General features: G+C 36.5%; 1 protein-coding gene across 1 annotated transcript in view; it reads right to left on the bottom strand.

Annotated features, from left to right (window-relative positions):
• The window catches only part of TUSC3 (tumor suppressor candidate 3), a 100,924-nt gene extending 78,056 nt beyond the window's left edge, over window positions 1-22,868 (bottom strand). The window contains exon 1 of the mRNA XM_065736120.1: window positions 22,741-22,868. Coding sequence (XP_065592192.1) covers window positions 22,741-22,866 — 126 coding nt within the window. The 5' untranslated portion in view covers window positions 22,867-22,868. The remainder of the gene's footprint in view (window positions 1-22,740) is intronic.
• Window positions 22,869-23,172: the final 304 nt, after the last annotated feature.

Here is a 23,172-nt window from a genome sequence, read left to right on the forward strand (position 1 = left end):
TCTCCATGTGACCCTATAGCAAAACACTTCACCATTTCTCCAACAAGTGCTAATACAGTTTTTGCCATTATAATTAGATGTCAAAGTCAGCTACCCCAAAGATCTAGTTGCTGTGACAGAACAATGACCTATGTCCACACCTCCCTGTTAGAAAGATAAACTGTATATATTGAAGCAACGACTGAAACTGAGAACAAAGTTCTGATCTACTCATCACTCTGATATATTCATTTGCCAACTCAACATTACAAAGATGGGTAGCAAGTTAACCAACTAAAGACAAAGTGAGAAAAAAGGGGTTTTTTAGGGAGAAGAGTAAGTGAGGAATACCTTTGATAAAAGAAGAATTTCTATTGAGAGGAACATTACAGATACCTAAAAACAAAGTTAAGATCTCATGCATATGTTTCACATCAAAATGGTTACAGATTCACTGCATGCACACAAACATGAACCAAACTGCCTTATTACCACCAGGGTTTAGATTTCCTGTCATGAACTAACTTCATGATTAGATTTCATGCTAATAAATACAGTTTTTACAAAACTTTACTATTTACAGTCACAAAATGCACAAAATGTACCCTCTAATATGAGGGGGAAAACAAACAAAAAAAGAAATATGTGAATCATAGTATTACGAACGTGCACAGGCCTAAACAAAATTGTCAACTTACACAATAATTTTTCCTCTCTAGAAAGAAAAGAATTATAGGGGGGTGGGGACGGGAGAACAAACAACTAACTCATTCTGCCATACCTAAAGATCAAACAAACAACGAGGTTTACATCCAGATTTAAGAAATCCACAATGGACACTTCAGCTTTTCTTTTCACTGAACTAATACATCAGTGACCATATGGAGGAGAAATGAATTACCAAAAATTAGATGCAATTACTGTCCTAATCCCTACAGACATGAAGACTGAGAACACACTTTATCTCCATTTGACAGAGAGCTATCCTTTAACAAGAACACTATGTGATTTGCTGTCAACTTGCAGCTCTGAATCAAATTTAAAAATAAGTATGAGGCATTATTTTCCAATTTATTATCCTCATGAATAAGTACTTATCTCCCTCTCCAAGAATTTAGTTCAGTTGAATTGAATTTGCTATACAGAACAATATAGTTTCAGTGAAGAAATCATTTGTAAAACAAATAAAATGTATATAGTAAACAAAAATTAAAATTAACATTCTGCATTATATACACACACAAAGTTAAAGAACTGAAATTGTATGATATCATCCATGCAAATAAGTTTGTTTATACACAGAATCCAAGTAATACCGGTTACACTGAACTCATCATTTTCCATGCAACCTATTAGCGTGGCCTATTGTTTTTTGGACAAATACTCAACACTGCATCAGTTCTGTGGTACAACGTGAGAAGAGAATAATATTTTTCCGAAAAAACATTTCCATCAGAAACTACATGAATATATGGACAAATAAGTGTACAGAAATAAAAAATTTAAAGAGCCCATAAAATAAGGGGGGGGGGGGGTGTGTAGCCCAGGTGGCTTTTTCCCACTTTTTCATTAAAAAATAAATAAATAAACGATCTGTATGTTATTAAGTCACTTTCATATCCACAGTTCTGCATTCAGGATAAGTTAACCAAATCTGTAACACTAAAACAAAACTTTGCACTTATGCTTTAAAAAGAGTATTTCTATTTATGTATATGAAAGTCTCCACTTAAAAAACAAAACAAAAAAAAAACCAATAAACGCAGTTCAAAGGAAAATTTACTCTTCTGCTACTTGTAAATAGCATTAAACAGACCATCATGGAGATAAAAAGAGAGGCATATGGAGTAATCTCTTGACAATTACAGTTTGAAATTTGAAAAACTTCAGGAAAGGGTACACTTTCAAAACACTCCTGCCAGAAGATGTATACGAGAGGCAATCCAAGGCTCTCACAGAGGCTTTGGCAGTGCTGGTGACTTCAGCTCCTGAAATTTAACAAACACTCAGAGAAAGCTCAGCTACCTGTTCTCTGTCTTCATGGTCTGAAGTAGATTTAACAACTCATTTTTCTTTTTTCCATTTTAAAAATAACATGGATCAACAAGAGTGATCAACAACAAAGATTAACAATGAAAGCAAGAAGCAGATTGTGAAAACAGCCAGGAAAGACGTAAGCACAAACAATGTGAGCTTCTGCTATACTCACAGCACAAGGACAAACAGAATATTTAAATACATTCTGTAAAGCTTAAAGAAAGAAGCTTTCAAGACCTTACACACTTGAAAGAAGGGGAAATAAAAAAAGAATCCAATTCAGTTTAATACAACTCAGTAATTCAGTATTGAACACACTTTTTAAAATAGCAGAACAACACATTTCCTCTACTCTAAAAGATAAAGATTTTGTAGATAAGATTAGCTCACAAGTATAACACTCTGATTTATGCTTTTAATTATTTTGTGCAAGGAACTATGACTTCACTATAGTACTTTATATAGAGTTCTGTGAAATCCAAGTCTAGGAGCGGAACGCAACTGCACAAGGCACTAGACAAGCACAAACTAAAGAGAACTCTAGCCTTTGAAGTGTATAAGCTATGAATAAAGGAAGACAAAAGATTACAAGAGATCAATTAAGAATGCAAGTGGACACATTTATGTGCTTCACATTTACTATCTAATCACAATGAGGGTTTTGGAAATAAGATAACAAAAGCCAAAGCAACTTAAGGAACTGTCTACAAGAACAAATGCTTTACCATGCTTGGAGATGCTGCTTCAGTAGTAAAATATTACTAAACTTGAATTAGAGGTGAGTTTTTGGGGTTTTGTTTTTTTTTGTGGTTTTGTTTTGAAGAGTTAAACAGATGGACAATAAAGACACTGCAGGATAATAAAGACTAGAGAGATTGCAAAAAAAATCTGCTTATGCAAAGAACAGTAAAATGAAATACATTCTGAAGCATTTGTTTACTACCAATAGTTGCAGAAGTAAATGGTATGTCATTAGTCACAAATATTGAAGGATCAGATCTAGAATACAACAGAAAGCAGACGGGATAAATAAAATGCTGTCATTTTTTAAGTTTTCAGTGGAGCCATTGCTTTAATATTCATTAATTGTAGAGACCCTTTATTTTATCCCTGAAGCCCTAATTATTGTGAACCCACACTGTCATCTACATTTTTTGCAAGACTGCATCCTCTCCCTTTTTAGAAAACTTAATTAAATCTTTAATAAGTTAGTATAAATGTAAAAGATGTGGAACACAAAATATCACCTTATACATATTTATTAAATTTCTGGAAACCCCAAAGCATTTTTTCCTAAATTAATGGTATGGAGAAAACTGATTTCAGTTTACCTTCAAATTATTTTCTTTTAAATAAATTCATCTGTCAGTTCTTATGACAGGGACTTTACTACTAAATAGTGTCTGGATGGACTCTTCGAAATTTATTACCTTGCCTACAGACAAAACCACAGCTGATCACTTCCTCAGGTAATTGATTAAAATACTGTTACTAATCACTGTGTGAAATTAAGTGTGAAATCTAGCCACCCTCAAGTTGACAGTTTTGTTCTCATCTTCTTGTTCAGGTGATAGCATATAAAGTAGATCAGCAAGGAAGTTCACAGCGACATTCAAAGTGGGGTTACCAACTACAGATAAAAGACTTCAGGTTGAATTCAGTGACAGTATAAATGCAATTTCTATAAGTACTTAGTCTAGTACTTTTACTTAGATAATTCATTAGACTTCTTCTGACAAGATGGTAAGATATAAAAAAAAAAAATAATCACTGAACTGAATACTGATGTTTGCAAATATGCAATTACTCTTGTCCTAACTGTAAATGCTACTTTCACACAATGCTAACATATTCAAGTACTCCAGAGGACAGAAGAGGAGGAACAGAGAGGACAATTATTTCATTTCCTTAAGAAAAAGAGAACAGATCCACCTTTTTTTTTTATTATTATTATTATTTTTTTTTAGAAAATATTACATACATTAGCTAAGAAAAATCTTGATTCCAGCTCTCAGGCCTGTGATGAAAACTCTATGATCTATAAATGAATTGACTGATTACATATCAGTGTAGTGTTGACCTCCTCCAGTTGTGGAAAATTCAACAGCTACATAGCTGTAGACAGTGTCAAATGCCTTGCTGAAATCAAAGTAAACTGCATCCACTGCTCTCCCCCCATGCACCCAGCCAGATAGACTGATTGCTAATGTACTTCAAAAGCAACTACATTTTACAATGGATAGATCTCCATCACAATTTAATTCCAAATTCAAGAGACTACAGCTGAAAGTACAGCCTTGGGCTATTATACCAGCCCTCCACAACACCAGAAAATATATAATTTACAAAACCCCGACGTTTTTCTATGTCATAGGTAAATACAAAATAAAGAAGCCTGTTCAAAAAGTCTATTTTTCTCTTTTGTCCAAAGTTTCAGAACTGGTAGCTAGAGATTACCATACATGTGAAAACTAATCTCTTTACCAAAGCAACCATATTAAACGATAATTTTTCATCTGTAGTCACATCATTCCTACAAAGCACTTGTCTATAGTCTATTCATAGTTGTCTATTAAAAGTACACCGATGTGCATTTAACAGCTTTAGGATTTTAATTAAAAAACAGACAAACAAACAACACAAAAACTAGTCACATTTTCTCTAAAAAAGTTTTCTTCACAGAAACATTACCCAGGTAGATACAGAAACTTTCACATTTCTTTACATTTCAGAAATGCTACGTACAATAGGAATCCTAGGCGCATTGAGCATAAACAGATCCAATCTGTTTGCATCTCTCCAGCTATCCTCTTTATTTTCTTTTTTTTCTCTTACACAGAGAATGTCATACTTCCACACATTTTGCGACCCTCAACAATTTGTCCTTTCACTATGCAAAGTGCTAGACAATGACAAACTTGCCCACACATCATATTTTTGGGGAATAAGAAACAAACAGAATAGTATGCTTCAATTTTTCAGCAATTCAGAAACTGCATGACATCCAGGACAGCTATCCACAGGCTTTGAGCAGGAATTCATTGCTACTAATAGTGCAATATCTGAAAAATTGGCTCTCCAGTATGCCACATTAGCAATCTGTGTGTCAGTATACTGCACATAAGAATGAAACATACCTTTATCGCAACAGTAAAATGCAGTCTAACTTCATGACTTAAAATATATTTAAAGACAAAAAAGTATTGCTAAATAAAAAAGCCAAAAAACTGCTCAATCCTACTTATGTACTTTCAGTCACAGAAAGCTGAAAGACTGTGTTCATGGCCTAAGAATATTACTAATAAGAGGTTCAAATATCATCCCAATTACCCTGAAGTATATGTGCCTTCAGCAGAAAAATGGGCTCTCCTGCTTCTTAAATGGAGGACAATATTGCACTACATTCCAATTTCAACACTCCCACAACAGAAGGCACACAACAGCACAATTTACAGCTGGTTAGATACTCTTAATTTGGGGTCAGAACAATCCTCTCCACATATTACAGATCAAGATTCTGTATAAACTCTATCTAGTTAAGTACAGAATATTATGCAAGATTTAGGATTGTTGAATTTATCACAATAGAGCATTCTTCAGAGAGCTCCATTAGTGGAAAACATCAGACTTGAGAAAGACTGAGCACAATACAATGGAAGGGTGGGAGATTATGGGCTGGCAATGGGGTAATGCTTTTCCTGTTACTAGTCTTCCCTAAGCATTCCTTTCAGGTCCTGTTTGAGAAAGAATACAGGGATTGAATGAACTCAATCTGAATGATTTAAATCATTCTTACCATGTTATATTGAGATCATGGCTGATGTTAAAAAATACTAAATGCACCACTACTAAAGAGGAAAGAGAAAAAAAATTTCCTCTGATTATCACAGTATGGACAGCAGTTTGCTGTTATTGAAAGATATCATCTGAACCATTTTCTCTCAACAGTGCATAGTAACAGAACAAAACTCACTTCCACAAGTCTTCTGTCAATAGATGGGTAACATGAGAGACAACGATTAGAGCTTAATGAGTGAGAATCATCCCTTTTATACGTTAGTGCAGAGAATGATCACAATGAGAGCAGAATCCATTACCAGCCTTATACATGTCAGGGTATTGCAATCAGTGGAGATGGGGGGAGGGGAAAAAGAAAAAAAATCAAAAAGATCACAGTACATTTGAGAGTGTTACATACAGTACCCTCCCAGTTGTGTTTTTTCCTTCAAGTAAACCAAAGAAGAAATTTCTTGAGCTAATCCACGTTGCTTGTTTTCAATTTCAGAAAGAAATACAAAACAGAGATGCAGATTTACAATGAAGATCTTTTAGACAAAAATAAGAACGTAATAAATTTCTTAAGATAAAAGGATAGTGGTCTCCAAGAAACAGAACTGTGCTCAGTTTCAGAACTTCATTTCACAATTACACAAGCTAGCTGCAGCAGAGTCAATGCAGTATTTCCTTTTATTAACTATGTGTCAAGTATTTATAAGGCTAAAACATTATTTTGTTCCTTACTGTCAGGAATGGTAATAATGGTCCTTGAAGGATCTCTACTTGCTCTTACTTCATAGTGTTCAGAGGCAATAGGAAAACATGAGATTATAAGTATATACTAACAATTAGATTAGTGTTGTCATTAATTTCTCAAAGAAAATCTGTATCAAACTACTTAGCATCTGGAAAACAGATTTTGAGTACTTCTTTCTGGAGTGGAAGCCAAAGGATAGCTTTCTATATGATTTGATTAACTCAGCAGTAAACTGATGTTTCGGTTTCAGGAAAAACTGATTCCTTAAAAGCTCAGAAACAAAATAATAATAATAATGATAAGGTGTCTTCACTTGAAAGGGACTTTGAAGGAAACATTACGTGCACTACTTGAATGCTCTAAACTGAATCTACTCTGGTCCTGATCAACAGGATTGGTTTGCAAACATGTCAAAATTTGCACATGTTATTTGATTTTAAGATATATCATACAAATAGAGAATGAGATGAGAATTTCTTTCATAAATAATGAAATTAAACCCTTGTTTCCTTGGTACCCTTGTCCCCAGTTACCATGATTACAAACATGCCTTTCACCACCACTCCAAATAAGTCTAGAGACATGACACTCAGATTTTTGGAGAAGAAAAAAAAAGTACTTCTTCCAATAAAAGCGCATCAAAATCTAACTCAACGTACTTTACTTCATTAAGCTCTTGTCTTAAAGGAGCAAAATGTGACAACTGTCTTAGTACATAAAATATATTAAAAAAAAAACAGAGTGCAGAGTAGCCTCTTTAAATTCATCCATAAGAATTAAGCAGTACACTAGTATGAAGAAAAATGATCAAAATTATTGGGAAAAATGTTGAATATTATAGAAGAATATGTACATGATGAAACCAAAGCCTACAAGGAAAAAAAAAAAAACAGATCAAAAAATAAAAAAGCAATAGCTATGAAAAAAGAAAAAGGACAAAGGAAAACTAATATGAAGAAAAAAGTAGAAGCACTGGAAGTTACAGTATGAAAAAAAAAAACAATGGAAGAAAATACTACATTCTAACATTAAAGAAAAAGGAAATACAATGTAATGCAGTAAATGAATGGTGGCAGTCTTAAATTTGATGTGAACAGACCTGGAAGCCAATTTTTGGCAGAAAATAACACCAGTAACTTTCCCCACAGCAGCCATAAACATTCCAAGATGAGTTGAGCAGGCATCAAATGTCCATCAAATGCATGAATATCCATAAAGAAAAGATGTTAAGAGAATAACAAAAATTAACAGAAAGAAGAAACAAGTGATATGAATTGATACATTAAAAAAAAAAAGAAGAGCACTTTAGAATACAGGAAGGAAACAGGTAGACTTCTCAGTTAAAAATGAAGCCACATGTAGCAAAATAAAATTGCTTTATGTGATGACTTGTGCTACAGCTAGTTACTCTGTGTTTCATAACAGCTCAGAGGGTTTGGCAGACAAGTAGAAATCTATCTTGAAATCAAAAGCAAATGAAAAAAGTACAACAAAAGTCTACTTGGAAAGTTATAAGTTATTTCTAGAAATGTGTTATAAAGTACTGCAAAATCTGTGTAAGAAGAAAATAAAGTGAGGTTATTAAGGATGATCTGCTATTATGCTGTTTCTTTATTTACAGGTTTTATAGACAAATATACAAAGACAACATAGATGCCAAACTGCTCCCCATGAGAATTACATGGAAAGAGATAACAAAAACAGAGGAAGATGGCCAACAAAAATAGTCTCAGTAATGAAAAGATAAACACTCTTCTGATCTGAAGTCATTTAAAGTCAATGCTAGCAGCAACAGCTATTACAGAAAGACTGCATTCCCTACCAGACATTTGGGAAATAATTTATTCTGCCTATATAAGAGAATTTCAAGGAGAAATGATAGGTCACGATGACTAACCAATACACAAAGACAACTACCTGCTGAGATGGCAAACTTGTTTTAAAGATCAAAATAACATCCAGAGAATGAAATAAACTCAATGTGGAAATGCTATTCCATAGACAGAACCACATCTGATATAGACACCTTACATTTCCCCCATCCCATTTCAATTAAATCAGTTTAGTAACTACAAGAGTAATCAACTGATCTGATCACTCCTTAATTTATCTGTCAGAATTGAGCATCCAAAAATTGAAGATATGCAAGGATGGACAGCACATAAGAGAAAAATCAGATTTAAAAACAAACACATACACAGATAGTATTCCAGCTTCTTTAGGATTCCTCACTACTCCTACTAAATGTTGCTATTTCTTCTGTTTTGTACAGTGTCCTTAAAATAGGACACATATTCCAGTACAGTAAAACTAATTGCACTATGTGAGTTACTATTAAGCAACCTCTCTGGAAGACAGACAGGCATGTTATCAAGCAGAAGCACCAAATGTTTCTAAACTAAAATATTTATACAGTAAAAATAGGTACAAAGGGGGTGGGGGGGGGTGGGGGGGGGCCGGGGCAGAAGGGAAGAGGGAACAGACAGTAACAGACCAAATAAAGGAAGGACAGGGGTACACTGAGTGTAAAATCAGCTGACCCAACATATAACAGAGAAGATGGTAAATGGCTTATTACCATTTTGGATCACTCTTTGTGAAAGATATTAGGTAAAAGGCAGCTGACAACACCTAAATAACAGACATTCTAGGAGATATTTAGACAGTTGACTGAATCACAAGGTTAATTTCTCTTTAGAAAAAAAATCATATAAAACTTCAATATTTTGCATACTGTTTTTGTCAATCTGTTATGGTTTTATGGTTTTTGTTGTATTATTGATATTCCACATCATAACATCATGTGGTGTATTGGAAGTTAAGGAGTTAATGCTCCAGCTCTGTGGATCATCAATAGTTCTGGGTGTACCTGTCTCAGAAGAGAAGGAGGACTACATTCCCCAGAGGACTGTGTGATGCTTTGTATTTTTACGTATTTCCATCCAGAGGGAAAGATAAAAACTGTCTGCAGTCACAGGACTCTCTCTTCCCTTTGGGATGGAGCTCAGCAGTGGGTGTTTGTTGCAGCCGTCCGCCTTCAGCGTTAGCGTAAGGCCTTCGGTTTATCGGACACTCTCTCTTGCTCATTTTATTTGATTCATTTGCCTATGAAATTCCAAATATATTATATTATATTGTGTTATTTTCCTTTCTGATATCTTATTTAGTAAATTAGCTTTCCTCCTCAGATCGTTGCCACTGTTTTGTTCTTAGGCCCATCTCCCTTCTCCTTTTTTCCTTTCCCCTTTCCCCTTGGGCCTGTGGGTCCCCTGCCTCAATTGTCACAGTACCGGGTCAAACTGTCCCGCAAACTGGTGACACAATCACTACTGAATGACCATTCTTCCACATGGATGGATAAATACCTACTACCGATACATACGCAATATGCATTCTTGTCATATACAAGAGATTTTATACCATTTTGGATTAAACAGTGTAACTTTTCATTAACAGCAACTTTAAGCTTCATTATACTAAAGCACATAACTACTTGAAATATATTCTTCTGTGACAATTTATGCATTTCCACAAAAAAGCAGTATACCTGTATAGTGCTTAAAGACCACATTCATTTTATTTGAAAACACAGTGCATAGAAGAATTTTGAAGGATAAAAACAGATTACAATCCTCTTACTGCTGAAGTAATAAATTACACATCTTCCCACCAGTTTGTAAAACTTATGAATTTAATCCCTTCTCGAAGTTTAAATATTCAGACTCCATGCTGAACATGAAAGAAACAACACTCTATCTTGGTACACATGCTATCTGAGAAGTCTTCAAAAGTATTTAGAGTTTGCTCGTCATTTTTATAGATGAAGACATTTAGGGGAGGAATTAGTTCCACTGCAGTCTGGGCTGCCTGTCCCTTAGCAAGGGCAGCTGCAAGACATGGATGCAGGTTTCAGCCTGTAGTTGGCACAGGAGACAGTTCAACAACCAATTCAAAGCACGGTGGTGACTTAAAAGATTATATGTATTTGAAATGTATCCTTGGAAGATATCCAAAGTTCTAACTAGGAAGATATTGAAAACACAGAGGAAAAGGAATCAACAGCAGCCCAAGGTTCAAGACACCAGTAAAACAGATCACAGCATAGACTTAACATCGGGACATTTGGAAAACTTTTCGTGTAATCAATCAGTTCAATGAAATTTTCAGCCAACTCAATACATCTTTGAATACCAGAACATTCACAAAGGGAAGCTTTAAAAGATCTAGTACATACCTTCTAACAACATAACCTCAGAGGTACACTTTTGTTTCAGAGGGGATGCACTGAGCATGCCTGGTAATTATTGCATAATACTAAGCCATGGCTATCCACTCTTCAACCACACCTTTTGGGACAGAATTGCAGTAGGTACACTCTTAAAAAAATGCATCAGTGAAGCACAGAAACCTTCTCTAAAATGTCTACTAACAAGGTTTACAAGTAAGGACTTCTGCTGATGTTTATGAGTGTATACACAACTGCCTTATGAGTTCTGGAGGTGCAGTATACACAGCAGTTATTTGTACTGACCCAAGACATGAGATCTAGCCCAAAGTTGACAGTAATGAAAACAAGGAAAAAAAATGGGCAATATGAAATTGGAAAAGAGTGTATTCACTTTTCTACTCATTTTATTCCTATTCTCATAAGAGTCTAGGCAAATATAACATCCTCTTGTGAATGTAAATAAACAAGAACTATTGTTATTCATTTAGATGAAATACTGGAATGTAGCAGTATTTCTACCTGCAGAAAAATAAATAAAAATCTACACCTGCTGGTGAATTTAAGATAAGTTATTCCTGGTTTTGCATTACATCAACATCTTGAATATCACTGAGATATAATTTTACAATATTTTTTATTTTATAAAATGAAATATAATATCATTATTAACCTCTGAGCAGGAAATTAATTACATTAAAATTTAAAAAAAAAAATAAATATAACAGCACTGATCAACTGGAGATGAGTTTGAATGTTATTATACCCTCATGTTCTAAAAAAGCACCTGGAAATCGTGTACTGCAACTGGTAATGCAAAGTTTTTCCTCACACCAAGCAAGGCAGGCTTTAACTGATGGTACCGAAGCAAAAGGGAAATTAATTCTATGTTGATATTTATGCATATGTTATAGTTGCTGTTTTGGTGATCACCTGGATAAATTAATAAAAGCTGTCATTTTACAGCTTTATGGTAATGTGACAGTTCTTATCTTGAAGTATGCTGCAAGCTCTGCATCCAGAAATTAAGATCATCAGCCAACGAACTACCCTAAAAGCACATGACTTTGAAAAAATAACTATAGCAATGCTCATTCATCTTGTATTCAGTTAATTCCATGCCATCAAATCATAAATCTCTCTCTGTACCTTAGACAACTGAAAGTCTAGGCCTCAGTCAGAATACCAGGGATGACAAAAGACATAGCATGGTGCAAAAATTAATGGACAGCCTCTGGTCATGTCTCATGATAGATAAAACTCCTAATCATTTCAAAACAAAATAATGATTCTGTACTTTCCGATCTATTTCTGAGCAGTTTAAGGAGAGATTACAGATACCAATGTGTAATTAGATAACTAAAGAAGTGCAATTAATAAGACTAAAGAAGTTTGTTTGCTGTTGAATGCTATATCAAAACTGTTAGAAGTGGCCAGCGTGTTAAACCTTTAGATGTGCTCATGACATATGCTACTGTTACTGAAGTCTTAACTTCTACCTTCTGAAATGAATTTCTGAAATTTAACTGAAGTCTAATTTCTAAAGGTGTATGCATTTTTTGTTCTTATATAATCAAAACCAATTGAAAGTATCTCACAGACCATAAACTCATTTTTAAAATACTTTTGTTAACTCTTTTTAGATTTAAGATTCAATGTAGAACCTTGAGGAAAACAAAAAACGCATTTCCTCAAACATTTTTACTATCATCAGTTTGTTAAATTTAGGAAAAAAATCTATTTTGACTTCTTAGGAGAAATACACTTTAATTTACTTCTGAAAACAAAGCTGCTGTATCAGCTAATGAACTTATAATTTCCCCTCTCAGCCATGAACATGAGTTCTGCATCACAGCGCAATGCATTCATTGATAAAAATAGAAATGATGTTGCCATAACTGAAAAACTTTAGCTAGACTTTTGATACATTTAAGATACATGCCAAGAGACTAACATACTAACATAGTTGCAATTACATTATTTGAACACATTGGGATGAGAAAAATGCAACTACAGATGAAAGTTCTACTTTCTACAAAATTACATTTAATCTAAGCGTATAATACATACTTGAACTTCAGAACTCTCCAGTTCACATCACTCAAGAATATTCTAAAACAAACACAACTGATGGAAATATCATTCCAATATTCTGTGCATGGAACTGCCTTCTCTTCTGCCACTGATGATACTACAGGTTGCTAAATCTCCAATAAAAATATTTCACTTTAAAGTCTCAAGTCGGATGAATTCAAGTTCCACTGTGCTTTACTGTAGCCCTATTACTAATATGTTTTATAAAACATTCTTCACTAAAATAAACCATACCATCTTGTATTCCAATAAAAAAGTTATATATAACCAAATCTATCTATAAACTACATCAACCCCCACTAACTTTGTTATTGCTATACTCTCACTAGCCTGGTATCCGATCCGTAAAAGTAAAGTGACACTTTGATTAAGTCACAAAGAAGCTGTTAACTAGGGTACTGTGATCTACAGCAACCAGGGAGTAAAACGAGCTAGGAATTTCAGGTTTGAAGAAGCTTCTCCTGGCTATGATGGGTACTTAAAGCCTAAATGTGCATTCTTCCTCTCCTTCACATTCCTGTAATACACAAGAAAGTCTAGAAGAGTGAAAGGGAAATACTGATTAGAACACCTTTATACTCCTTGTTTATTTCTGGATGTTCAGGGAATGGCATTTAGGGCACTGGGCATAGTGTACTGTACATTTCCTTCCTTCAGCCACCTCCACTGATAACAGCAGTTACAACTGCGAATGCAATGGCAGCTTGCATGGAGAAAGTCAATGTGAAGGGCTTACACTGAAGAACTCACTACTCAGAAACAACCTTGACATCTTTCACTGCCCTCTGTCTGCTCCCCAACTAAGAAGTCTGGCAGCAGTCATCTCCAGATGGTGGACAAGTAAACCTACTTGAACAGATTGCATTACAATATTTTACATTAAATAGTTACTGGATTATGTGTATGAACAGTTCTGGTAAGTCTAAAACTCCTCCTCCTGAATGCTCATAATTCAGCCACAAAATTATTTTTCCTCTTGTTGTTCCTCACTGGCTCAGCAAATGCCTCTTTGCCTGTGCAAGAGGATATTTGGGACTACATTTATATAAGCAAGTAGTCCAAGTCTAAAGAAAAGATCAGCAGAAAAAATACCTAGGTCTTCATTCCCAATATTCAAATCCTGTACGTTTTGAGGATTTTACTTCAACCTAATTCTCAACCAAGGACTGACTGTAAATTAGCAACTAAAGTGCAGTACCTGCATTTCTGGAGGGTACGTTTCTCAATATGAGAATCCACACAATCATTTCAACAAGAAAACAGTGTCTCACAGATGGAAGACAGTTGATTGACTTCACTCTTTTTTTAATTTAAACTGTAAGACAGATCACCTTAGAAAAACCAAAGCACCCAGAACAGCAGACAACCAAGTGTTTATCCTGTGAAGCAGGATAATTGTTTGATTTCTGGAAACTGGTATAAATTGCTTTCACTATTTCAATTTCCCAGGCGTGCTCTAACCACAAAGCTACCATTTTAAGGGACAAGATGTCACGTTCCACTGACAAATTAAATCCCATTGCTGAACATTACACAAGTTCACAGCAAACAATGACAGCAGTTTAAGAACATCAAGTTTCCGTGCACAGAACTGGCTAAATGTGACCAAACTAGATGAGGATTGTTCTCAGCGTGTGTAGAAGCAGAACTTCATGTGCCTATTACTTTTAAGACAAATTTAGTTAACAACCTCCAGAACCAATATGCAGTTACACAAGACCATTTTAGATGAAGACTTTGGACTCCAAAAGCTAAATTCTCCATGAAGTCTGGTTTACGTGTTTTCATCCCTAATAGGAGATACTTTTAGACTTCTGGAAGACAAAAACTCAGTTGTCAATGCAAAGGTAAATGCTATTTCGTATAGGCCAGGGCAAACCACTATATATGTATTTTGCTATCTGTATTGTCTGATTTATCCAGCTTAGACAAAACAACTAGAAAAATGAAAAAGTATACCATGCATTTTAAGTGGAAAATGATCAGCAGTGTCTAATGCCAAAGAAGCAAAGAGGAAATGAAAAGGAATGATAGCATCTGGAGCTTCTCCAGCGGATATTAATAATGTTTTATCTTAGTTTCTAAACAAATTGCCCACTAAAGAAGTTAGAGCATTGCTATCAATAAGCAGAGATATGAAGAAAACTTATAAACATAGGCAACAGCTGCTATCCACACCTAGCCTAGAAGAGAAAATGTCTTACAACAAAAGAAAAATATTTACCACAGTAACTTCAGTATTTAATGAGCAACTTCCATCCAGCTGGACAGCCTAGAACTTCTGCCTCATCCTTTGCACAGACATATTCTCAGTAAGTGAATCCATCTGCTGTGGATAAAATAAAAGGTGCAACTGTCCCACATTTTCATCTTGGATTAGTTTTCTAAGGACTGTTGACCTCCATAAAACTCAAACAAAACTCCTGCCATTCATTTCCCACTTTGAGTGGAAGTTTTCAAAGAAATAAGGCATGGAGTTAAAAGATTAAAAATCTTCCAGTGAAACATATTAAAGCTGAACCATCATGTGGTTTCCCAAAATACAAATAATGACTGAAGTGTGATGCAAAAATAAGAAAGAATTCAAACTTAGCAGTACCATCTCTACCCTCTAGCAGATTTTTAAGTTTGAAGAACCCACGCATCTGACAGCATTTGATCACTGAACTGCAGTATTTAAACCTATTGAACATTTGTAAAGGCAAGGTCACACTGTAGCAGTATGCTATAAGGAACCAGAGCAGTTTCCTACATCGAACTACCAAATGGAATCATCTGGATTTGGTGAAAACAATCACTGCTGAGCTGTAACAGACGGACAGATCTAGGTAGAATGAACATAATATTTATCACAGAATTGTAGGGGTTGGAAGGGACCTCTAGAGATCATCTAGTCCAACCCCCTGCCAAAGCAGCTCCCTAGCCCAGGTTGCACAGGTAGGGGTACAGGCGGGTCTTGAATGTCTTCAGAGAAGGAGACTCCACCACCTCTCCGGGCAGCCTGTGCCAGGGTTACGTCACCCTCACTGTGAAGAAGTTCCCATGCACATCTGTGCAGAACTTCCAATGCAGCAGTTTCCCCCTGTCCTATCACCACACACTGCTGAGAAGAGTCCAGCCTCGTCCCTTTGCCTTGTGCTCCTTAGATATTTATAGATGTGGATCAGATCCCCTCTGAGTCTTCTTCTCTGAAGGCTGAACAGACCCAAGTCTCTCAGCCTCTTCTCATAAGGGAGGTGTTCCACATCCTTTATCATCTTTGTACCCCTCCGCTGGACTCTTTCACGGAGATCCCGTCTTTTTTATATTGAGGAGCCCAGAACTGGATAAAATACTCCAGGTGAGGCCTCACCAGAGCAGAGTTGAGGGGGAGGATTACTTCCCTCGACCTGCTGGCCATGCTCTTTTTAATGCACCCCAGGATGCCATCGGCCTCCTTGGCCACCAGGGCACACTGCTGGCTCATATCCAGCCTATCATCCACCAGGACACTCAGGTCCTTCTCCTCAGAGCTCCTCTCCAACAGATCTTTTCTCAACCTTTACCAGTGCATGTAGTTATTCCTCCGTAGGTGCAAGACTCTACACTCGCTCTTGTTAAACCTCATATGGTTCCTTTCTGCCATTTATGCTAGATCAAAACAGTATTTTATTAGGTGATCAAAACTTCTTTTTGGAAGTGCATTCTTACTATATATTTTCTAATATATTTATGTATCAACACTCCTGCCACATCAGGTCACACATTAAGCCAGCTGAATTTCAACATAAGTTAAAAGAACCTGTGACTTGCTGAGTGAACATGAAGGAGAAATCTGCCTACTAATGATGTTTTACATGCCACTAACAGCAATTCCACTTAAAGCACATGGCTGGTAGCTGACAAGAAGAAATCTTATCACCTTCAGTCATCCATCATCACAAAGATTGATCTGTTGAATTGTTTTTTGCAATATTCAGTGGCTAAACTGACAGATAGGCTGAAGCCTCCTCACAATCTAATGGCAGCATAAGCAGTTGATGAAAACCTAAAGCATTTTTTGGAAATGAGGTCAGCAAGGTAAAATCATAAAAGCAAATACAAATCTCTAACTTCATGGTTTTATCCTGAAGGAAGAACTCTCAATGTTCTCTAGGCCTCTGATCACATCCTACATTTTTTCAGACTTTGCACTGAGATTATGACTATAGTCCCACACGAGTAAGATAGATATAGGAGGCAGTAAGAGCATTACCTTTCCTAGGCACCTGATCTTTGGCATAATCTGAAGAAAAAAAAAATCTAACAAACTCAGAACCATCTTACTGAAAGGAGTCAAAGAAGATTTACTTTAAAAGCTGCTTTAAAAGAAAATCAATTTTCTGACGCATGTATTCATGCACCCTTCTAAATTCTTGGCTTGGCCAAGTGAGGAGATACAAGTTCAGTACAATCATCAACCTGAAAGCATTTAAACCCTTGCAACCATATCATATAAACAATCAATAGTCATACTTGACCATCTTACACAATCAGAACACAAGTCAGAGCAGATACCACCTTAAGCATAATTACATCACTGCCTGAAGAAAAAATATCACAATATCCTAATGTAGTGATTACATTCACATTTTACTTTCTTACTGTTTTTTTTTTTTAATTTTTAATTTTTATTTTTAAGGACAACATACAGAATCCTCATTGAAGAATCAATATACAGTCATAACTACTGCTTCCTACTCCTATAGCTAAAGTTCATGGAACACTTTATGTCAGTGAATCACCTACGCAAGTAAACGATACCAAATTATGAACAGCACAAGAGATGGTGCAGCCTTACAACACTGACTTAAGCATCCAAGATCCAAAAAGATATAAGATTTCACAAACACTCTTCTCCTTTTCATTTCTAATTCTCCAGTTCAACATCACTGACAACACTGAGTGAAGGTACTGCTCACTGATGAGATGTCCTACTCTTACTAATACCCTCTTCAATTGCCTCACCTATACGCAGTTTCAATTTTTCTCTTTTGAGAGCTGCCTGAACACATGCTGCTATCGTTATTTTATTTCTTCACTTTATCTACACAACATCTTCCACGTTATCTGGAAAAACATATATCACCTCTTTCAGTTAAAACAGATTTCTGCTTGTATTCTTTATATCTTTAGATAACCTTGATGAAGCAGAGCATAGAAAGGAGTCATATTTAAAAGCAACCTGTCTGCTCAGTTTTATTATTTCACACATTAATCTTCCTTGCAGAGTCTGAGTCTCTAGCTATAACTTCTACAGAATGACAAAAGATTCACAGAAAACAGGTTTAAAAGTAAAACTGACTTCATATTTTTAGTGTATCAGTACTTTAGTGAATTTACTAACCATGGGTTCAATCCAATTTAGTTTTCATTTTAGTTTCCTACTAAAAGTAGAGGAAGGAAAGTGATATGGAGTTGGTATTAAGAAAAATAATATAAATGTGCTAAGTAACAATTTGGACCACTAGAGTCAGCAAAAAAAGTAAAGCACCTATAGTTACCAAGAAAAGTTTGAGAGACAGTGAATAATATATACTTCTCACACTTTACATAAAATTATATATTATTCAGCAAAAAAAAAGCACTATTAAAACAATAATTATTCTAAACGTTGAAAATAGTTTTTATCTTTAAAGCAGTGGAAGCTTATAATCTTGAAGAATTGTAAGCTCAGGCTATCAATCCACAGAGCACAATTCTAATTACCATTTATGTTATGACCTTCATATACAAGTGTTTTATGCAATACAGCCTAACTTTACTAAGTTTAATGTCTAAAACATATGAAATTCAAGAATAAGTTGCTTTGGATTTCAAAGAAAAAAGTAATGGAATGGCATAATTAGGTTAACAACTCCAGCTGCAGTTTTGGAAGATGAAAAACTGAGGGCATTCCAAAATATTAGATGCAACAATCAGATTAAATCAAAATCTTAATCCTATTAAGAAGGGAAAACAGTCTTCCCAAAGAAATGATGAAATTTGCTTCTATTTCTCTGAACGTAAAGGACATGTTCATGCTTTCTATGCTATCCAAAATAATAACACACACAATAAGTAATAAAAGAGAAATCAAGCAAACATTCTTTGCCCCTCTAAATATACTGATTTTACCGAAGTACTTAAAACCCAAGAAGATACTAGTTGTAGTTTTCATGTGGATACAAAGGATGTGCTGTATAATTGATTAAGGAGAAGAACAGGGGAAAAGATCAATTAAGCCACAGATGTGTCTTATGACAGCAAGGATGCCAAATGGAGACATCTGGGCAGAAAAAAGTTTCAGGAATCTAATTACAAAAACATTGTCAAGCTGTTGCTGTAAGTATTCCTTATTTTACTTATTGTATGCCATCACAAGAGGCATTAAGTTTCTCTACACACCCTTGTTAAAAAAATAAGTGCTAGCTAATTTTTAAAGTTTCTCCAAAATGTCAGTTAATTAGGAACAGGAGCGGGAAGGGATATAGAGGTTTTGGCTGCTTGCAAAGATCAGCAGAAAATAATGAATTCTTGAAATCACATCCCACCCCTTATAGACCTTAAACTGCTTTAAGTATTGATTGAAAATGCCTCTTCTCTCCCTACCACAACAAAAGAAAAAATAGGAAATAACCCAAAAGAATATAAAACTTCCACTTTAAATACAGCTTTAAAATTAGTTCAAGCTGAATCTTTAGATAAGACTGCATTTCCCTTCAAAAACTCAACCCTAGACACATCTTGACTTTTAATAATGCTAAAGAGGAGCCCATACTTCCCGTAGGCGACAAACATTTGCCTGCATGTGGTTTCACAAGCAAAGACATGCAGTGCTCCACAGTCTGGATACCAAACAAAACATTCCAATAATTAAAAGACCAAAAAGTCTTTAAACTCAAGTTGAACGTTAAATAAAATGTCAAGGAAGAAAAAGAGGAAAGGGTTTTAATTATCACTATTTGTTTTCGAAGTATCAGAGATCCTGAGAGATAAGGATCCTTTATACCACACAATCCACTGAATGTGTCAAACACTCCTTCTCACATCTTTTTACTTTTGTTCTTCCAACACTACTTGATCCACGCAGAAATAACATAATGCCCAAGAAAGTATCACCACTACTTTTGCAGAAGACTTTTCTTCTAATATTTACTTCTTTCCTTTCTTCTCCACTGGCTTTGCCACACATTCATTACCTTTTTTTTTCCCTTTAAATTAAATAGGCAAGCAGAATATCTCTCAGAAGGAAATCAGTCTACTGACAATGAGACCAGTATCAGGAGATGGAGGAAGAAGTCCCATAAGGCCCTTTCCATTCTGGAGCAATAGTGACCAAAGACAGCAGCATACTGCTGCAAGCTGGGCAGACCCTAGCTCTGACAGGCTTTTTGCTGCATTTATGACCACCACCAGAAATAAGACTGAGAGGAACATTAAGATAAAAAGACTACAATATTTTCTACTTCTTTCCTCAACAGAAAAAGCTCTCCTGGGTGAAAGAGCTGAACAGAAAAACAAAGAACAGGAAAAAGGGAAGAAATAGGAATGTTTATGTGTTTACATAATCATGGTGCCGTTCCAGAAATCTAACTTCAATGACGGCACACAGCTAATTATGAACTAATTCAAATTCATTCTCTGATAGTTCCTCATATATTTGCAAATATAATCAAATTTAATGTGGAATTCAGTAGCCTTCTGTAATACACAATAAAAAAAGTTTCTGAACATATCAGTGTATTTTGTCATGTATTTCAGCAACTTAAGAACTAACATGTTTTCCACTCTTAAGAGTTATAACACAGTATTCGCAATCAATACAATGTATCTGTGACAAAGTCACACCAGTTTTCACTTGTTTCCTGTATTCATTTTTCCCTGCCAGCAATAAGTTCTTCAAAAAACATTTAATAACTCAATTCTCTCCTTCCTGCAGTCATTATTTCCATCTTCTACACTCAAACAGCTGATCCAGACACCAGCAATGATTCACACTTAATACATGATTTTCTATATAGTTAGTGCTTTAGAAAAAAAAAAAATACTGTCTTCAGCAAGGTTCCTTTTTGTGTTTAAGTTTCTCTTCTAACTCCTGAAGTTCATCTCAAGTATTTCATTTTAAAGTACTTTTTCAAGTACACAAGGTTTCCAAAAAAAGCTGACTGGGAAAATTTCATTTTTCTACTACTTAAACTCTCCCTCCTTGCAGTCACCTCAACAAATCAACACACAAAGCAAGGAAAAACCAGCTGAGATACAACATGTTTATCTCCCAGTATTTAACCTTTTGAACCTCACTTTAAACATCCCACTTGAAGGTTCACTTCGCAAAAAATCACTGTACATTCAACCATTTTTCCAATTTCCATATAAGCTATAGCAATCTTTGTATGGAAAAACAGGTTCACTTTATTCTTAACTTCTATAACCTTTGCCTTCTGCCACCACCAGTGTTCTGAACAGGAACCTCCGGTAACAAAAGGTTCTAATGTTCTTTTTGTGTTTTTTAAGTTTATTCCTTCAAAATATTCTGCAGAGGTAATTTCCAAACCGCTTACTCTGAGAAAGTTCAAATTTCACATTAAGCATACAGATGCTTTTCGTAAGAGGACCACCATCCTGAACAACACTAGCAAGTGGCTAGGTAAATGCTATGTTTCAATCCTGTTAAATAATACAACTCTGCAGTAACACCAGTAAACTTTGTAGAAAGTATTTGCAGATGGCCTTTTTAATTTGCCATTATTTACTGTTGAGAGAGGATTCCATTTAAAAAGAAATAAAGATCATTTCAGCTATCTTGGTAGCACAGCTGCCACTCTACATGAGAGTGTCAACAAAAGTTGCAAAGCCAGTACACCACAGCAAAAGGGAATCTATAGTGATAAAAATTAAACACATTTTATTAAATGAAAAAAACATAAAAGATTTGAAAAAAAAATACATTAATGACAGGACAGAACAATACATTACTGTCTATGCTTTCCAGCTGCATAAAACTGTCCTGCAAACAAAAAAGAAGGGAAAAAAAAAAAGAAAAAAGGAGGTGTGTGTGTGTGTGTGGGGGGGGGGGGGGGGGGGGGGAGGGGGAATGCAGATTTCAGGTGTTAACTTCCCACACTGATATCCAAATGACTTATGTGGACAGGCAACATTTAACCTGGTAGGACCACAAAGTCAGACCACCACTTTGATGACGAAAATGTGATTTGACAAACTACATTAGTTCCCAAAACCTCTGAGCCTTAATAATTTATGTACTTAAAGAAAATCAAAGTCATCCAATGTTTGTGACCATTCTGCCTGCACAGAGATCAGTGAGATAGCTTAGTAGCAAAGTGGCCTAGCACCCAGGTGGGCAGAATATCACCTGGAACAGGGGGGAAGCCAATGCAGTAAGTACTTACACTAGCATTAAAATCTGGAAACAGGTAAATATTTACACATTTCCTTTATGCTGAAGGCAGACATTCTATGGCCACCAAAGGAAAGCCACCCTTTCCTCCATGGCTCACACTCCGAAGATGCCCTGGGCCGGCAATCAGCATGTACACCCGTACACCACACTCCTGCTGCGATCGCTTCAGCATTACTTATTAGCCGGGGGCATTCAGGTGGCATCGCAACACACGCTTTAATTTCCTCCTGCTGCGGCTCAGCCTGTGTCGCCGCAGGGACAGCCGGCAACCGGCCATGTTCGGGGGGGGGGGGGCGGGGACCAGCCGCTGCCCGGCGCCCAGCGGGTGACCCCCAGGGCCGGGGCAGAGCGGAGCGGCGGGGCAGGAGGACGGACACCCCTCTCCGGGGCACCGCAGGGCATCCCCGGCCGCTCAGCCGGGCGCGACGGCGAAAGAAGCAAAGGTTCTACCTCCTTCTTTTTCTGGCCTCCCCCGAGCTGGCCGCAGAGAAAGAGGAGGAGCAGCAGCAAGAGGAGGAGGCAGTTCCCGGCCGACAGGTGCAGCAGCCGCCGCAGGACACGGCTACCCGACGCCATGTTCCCCCCTCCCGTTAGCCGCTGGCCTCCGCAGGATAGCACCTGCGGCGCCGCTGCCCACCTCCTGCCGCCGATTGGGTGCGGGCCGGGGCCAATCGCAGCGCACCGCGCTGCGGAGGCTCTTGGGAAATGTGGTCCTTCCCGCCCGCAGCAGCGCGCGTCGGCGGGTTCGCTCCAGCGCCATTGTGGCGTTGGTGGTAGAGGAGCCCTGGCAGCGCCCGGCACCAAAGCAGGGGCCCCTACGCGCAGTGATGTGCGGTGAAGGCTTGCTGGCAGCTTTATCGGGGGCTGCGTTTACCAAAGCTG

This window comes from Cyrtonyx montezumae, unplaced genomic scaffold (assembly GCF_038088225.1).
Source record: "Cyrtonyx montezumae isolate F1298 unplaced genomic scaffold, pur_monq_1.0 scaffold_2, whole genome shotgun sequence".
In the NCBI taxonomy this organism is placed as follows: domain Eukaryota; kingdom Metazoa; phylum Chordata; class Aves; order Galliformes; family Odontophoridae; genus Cyrtonyx; species Cyrtonyx montezumae.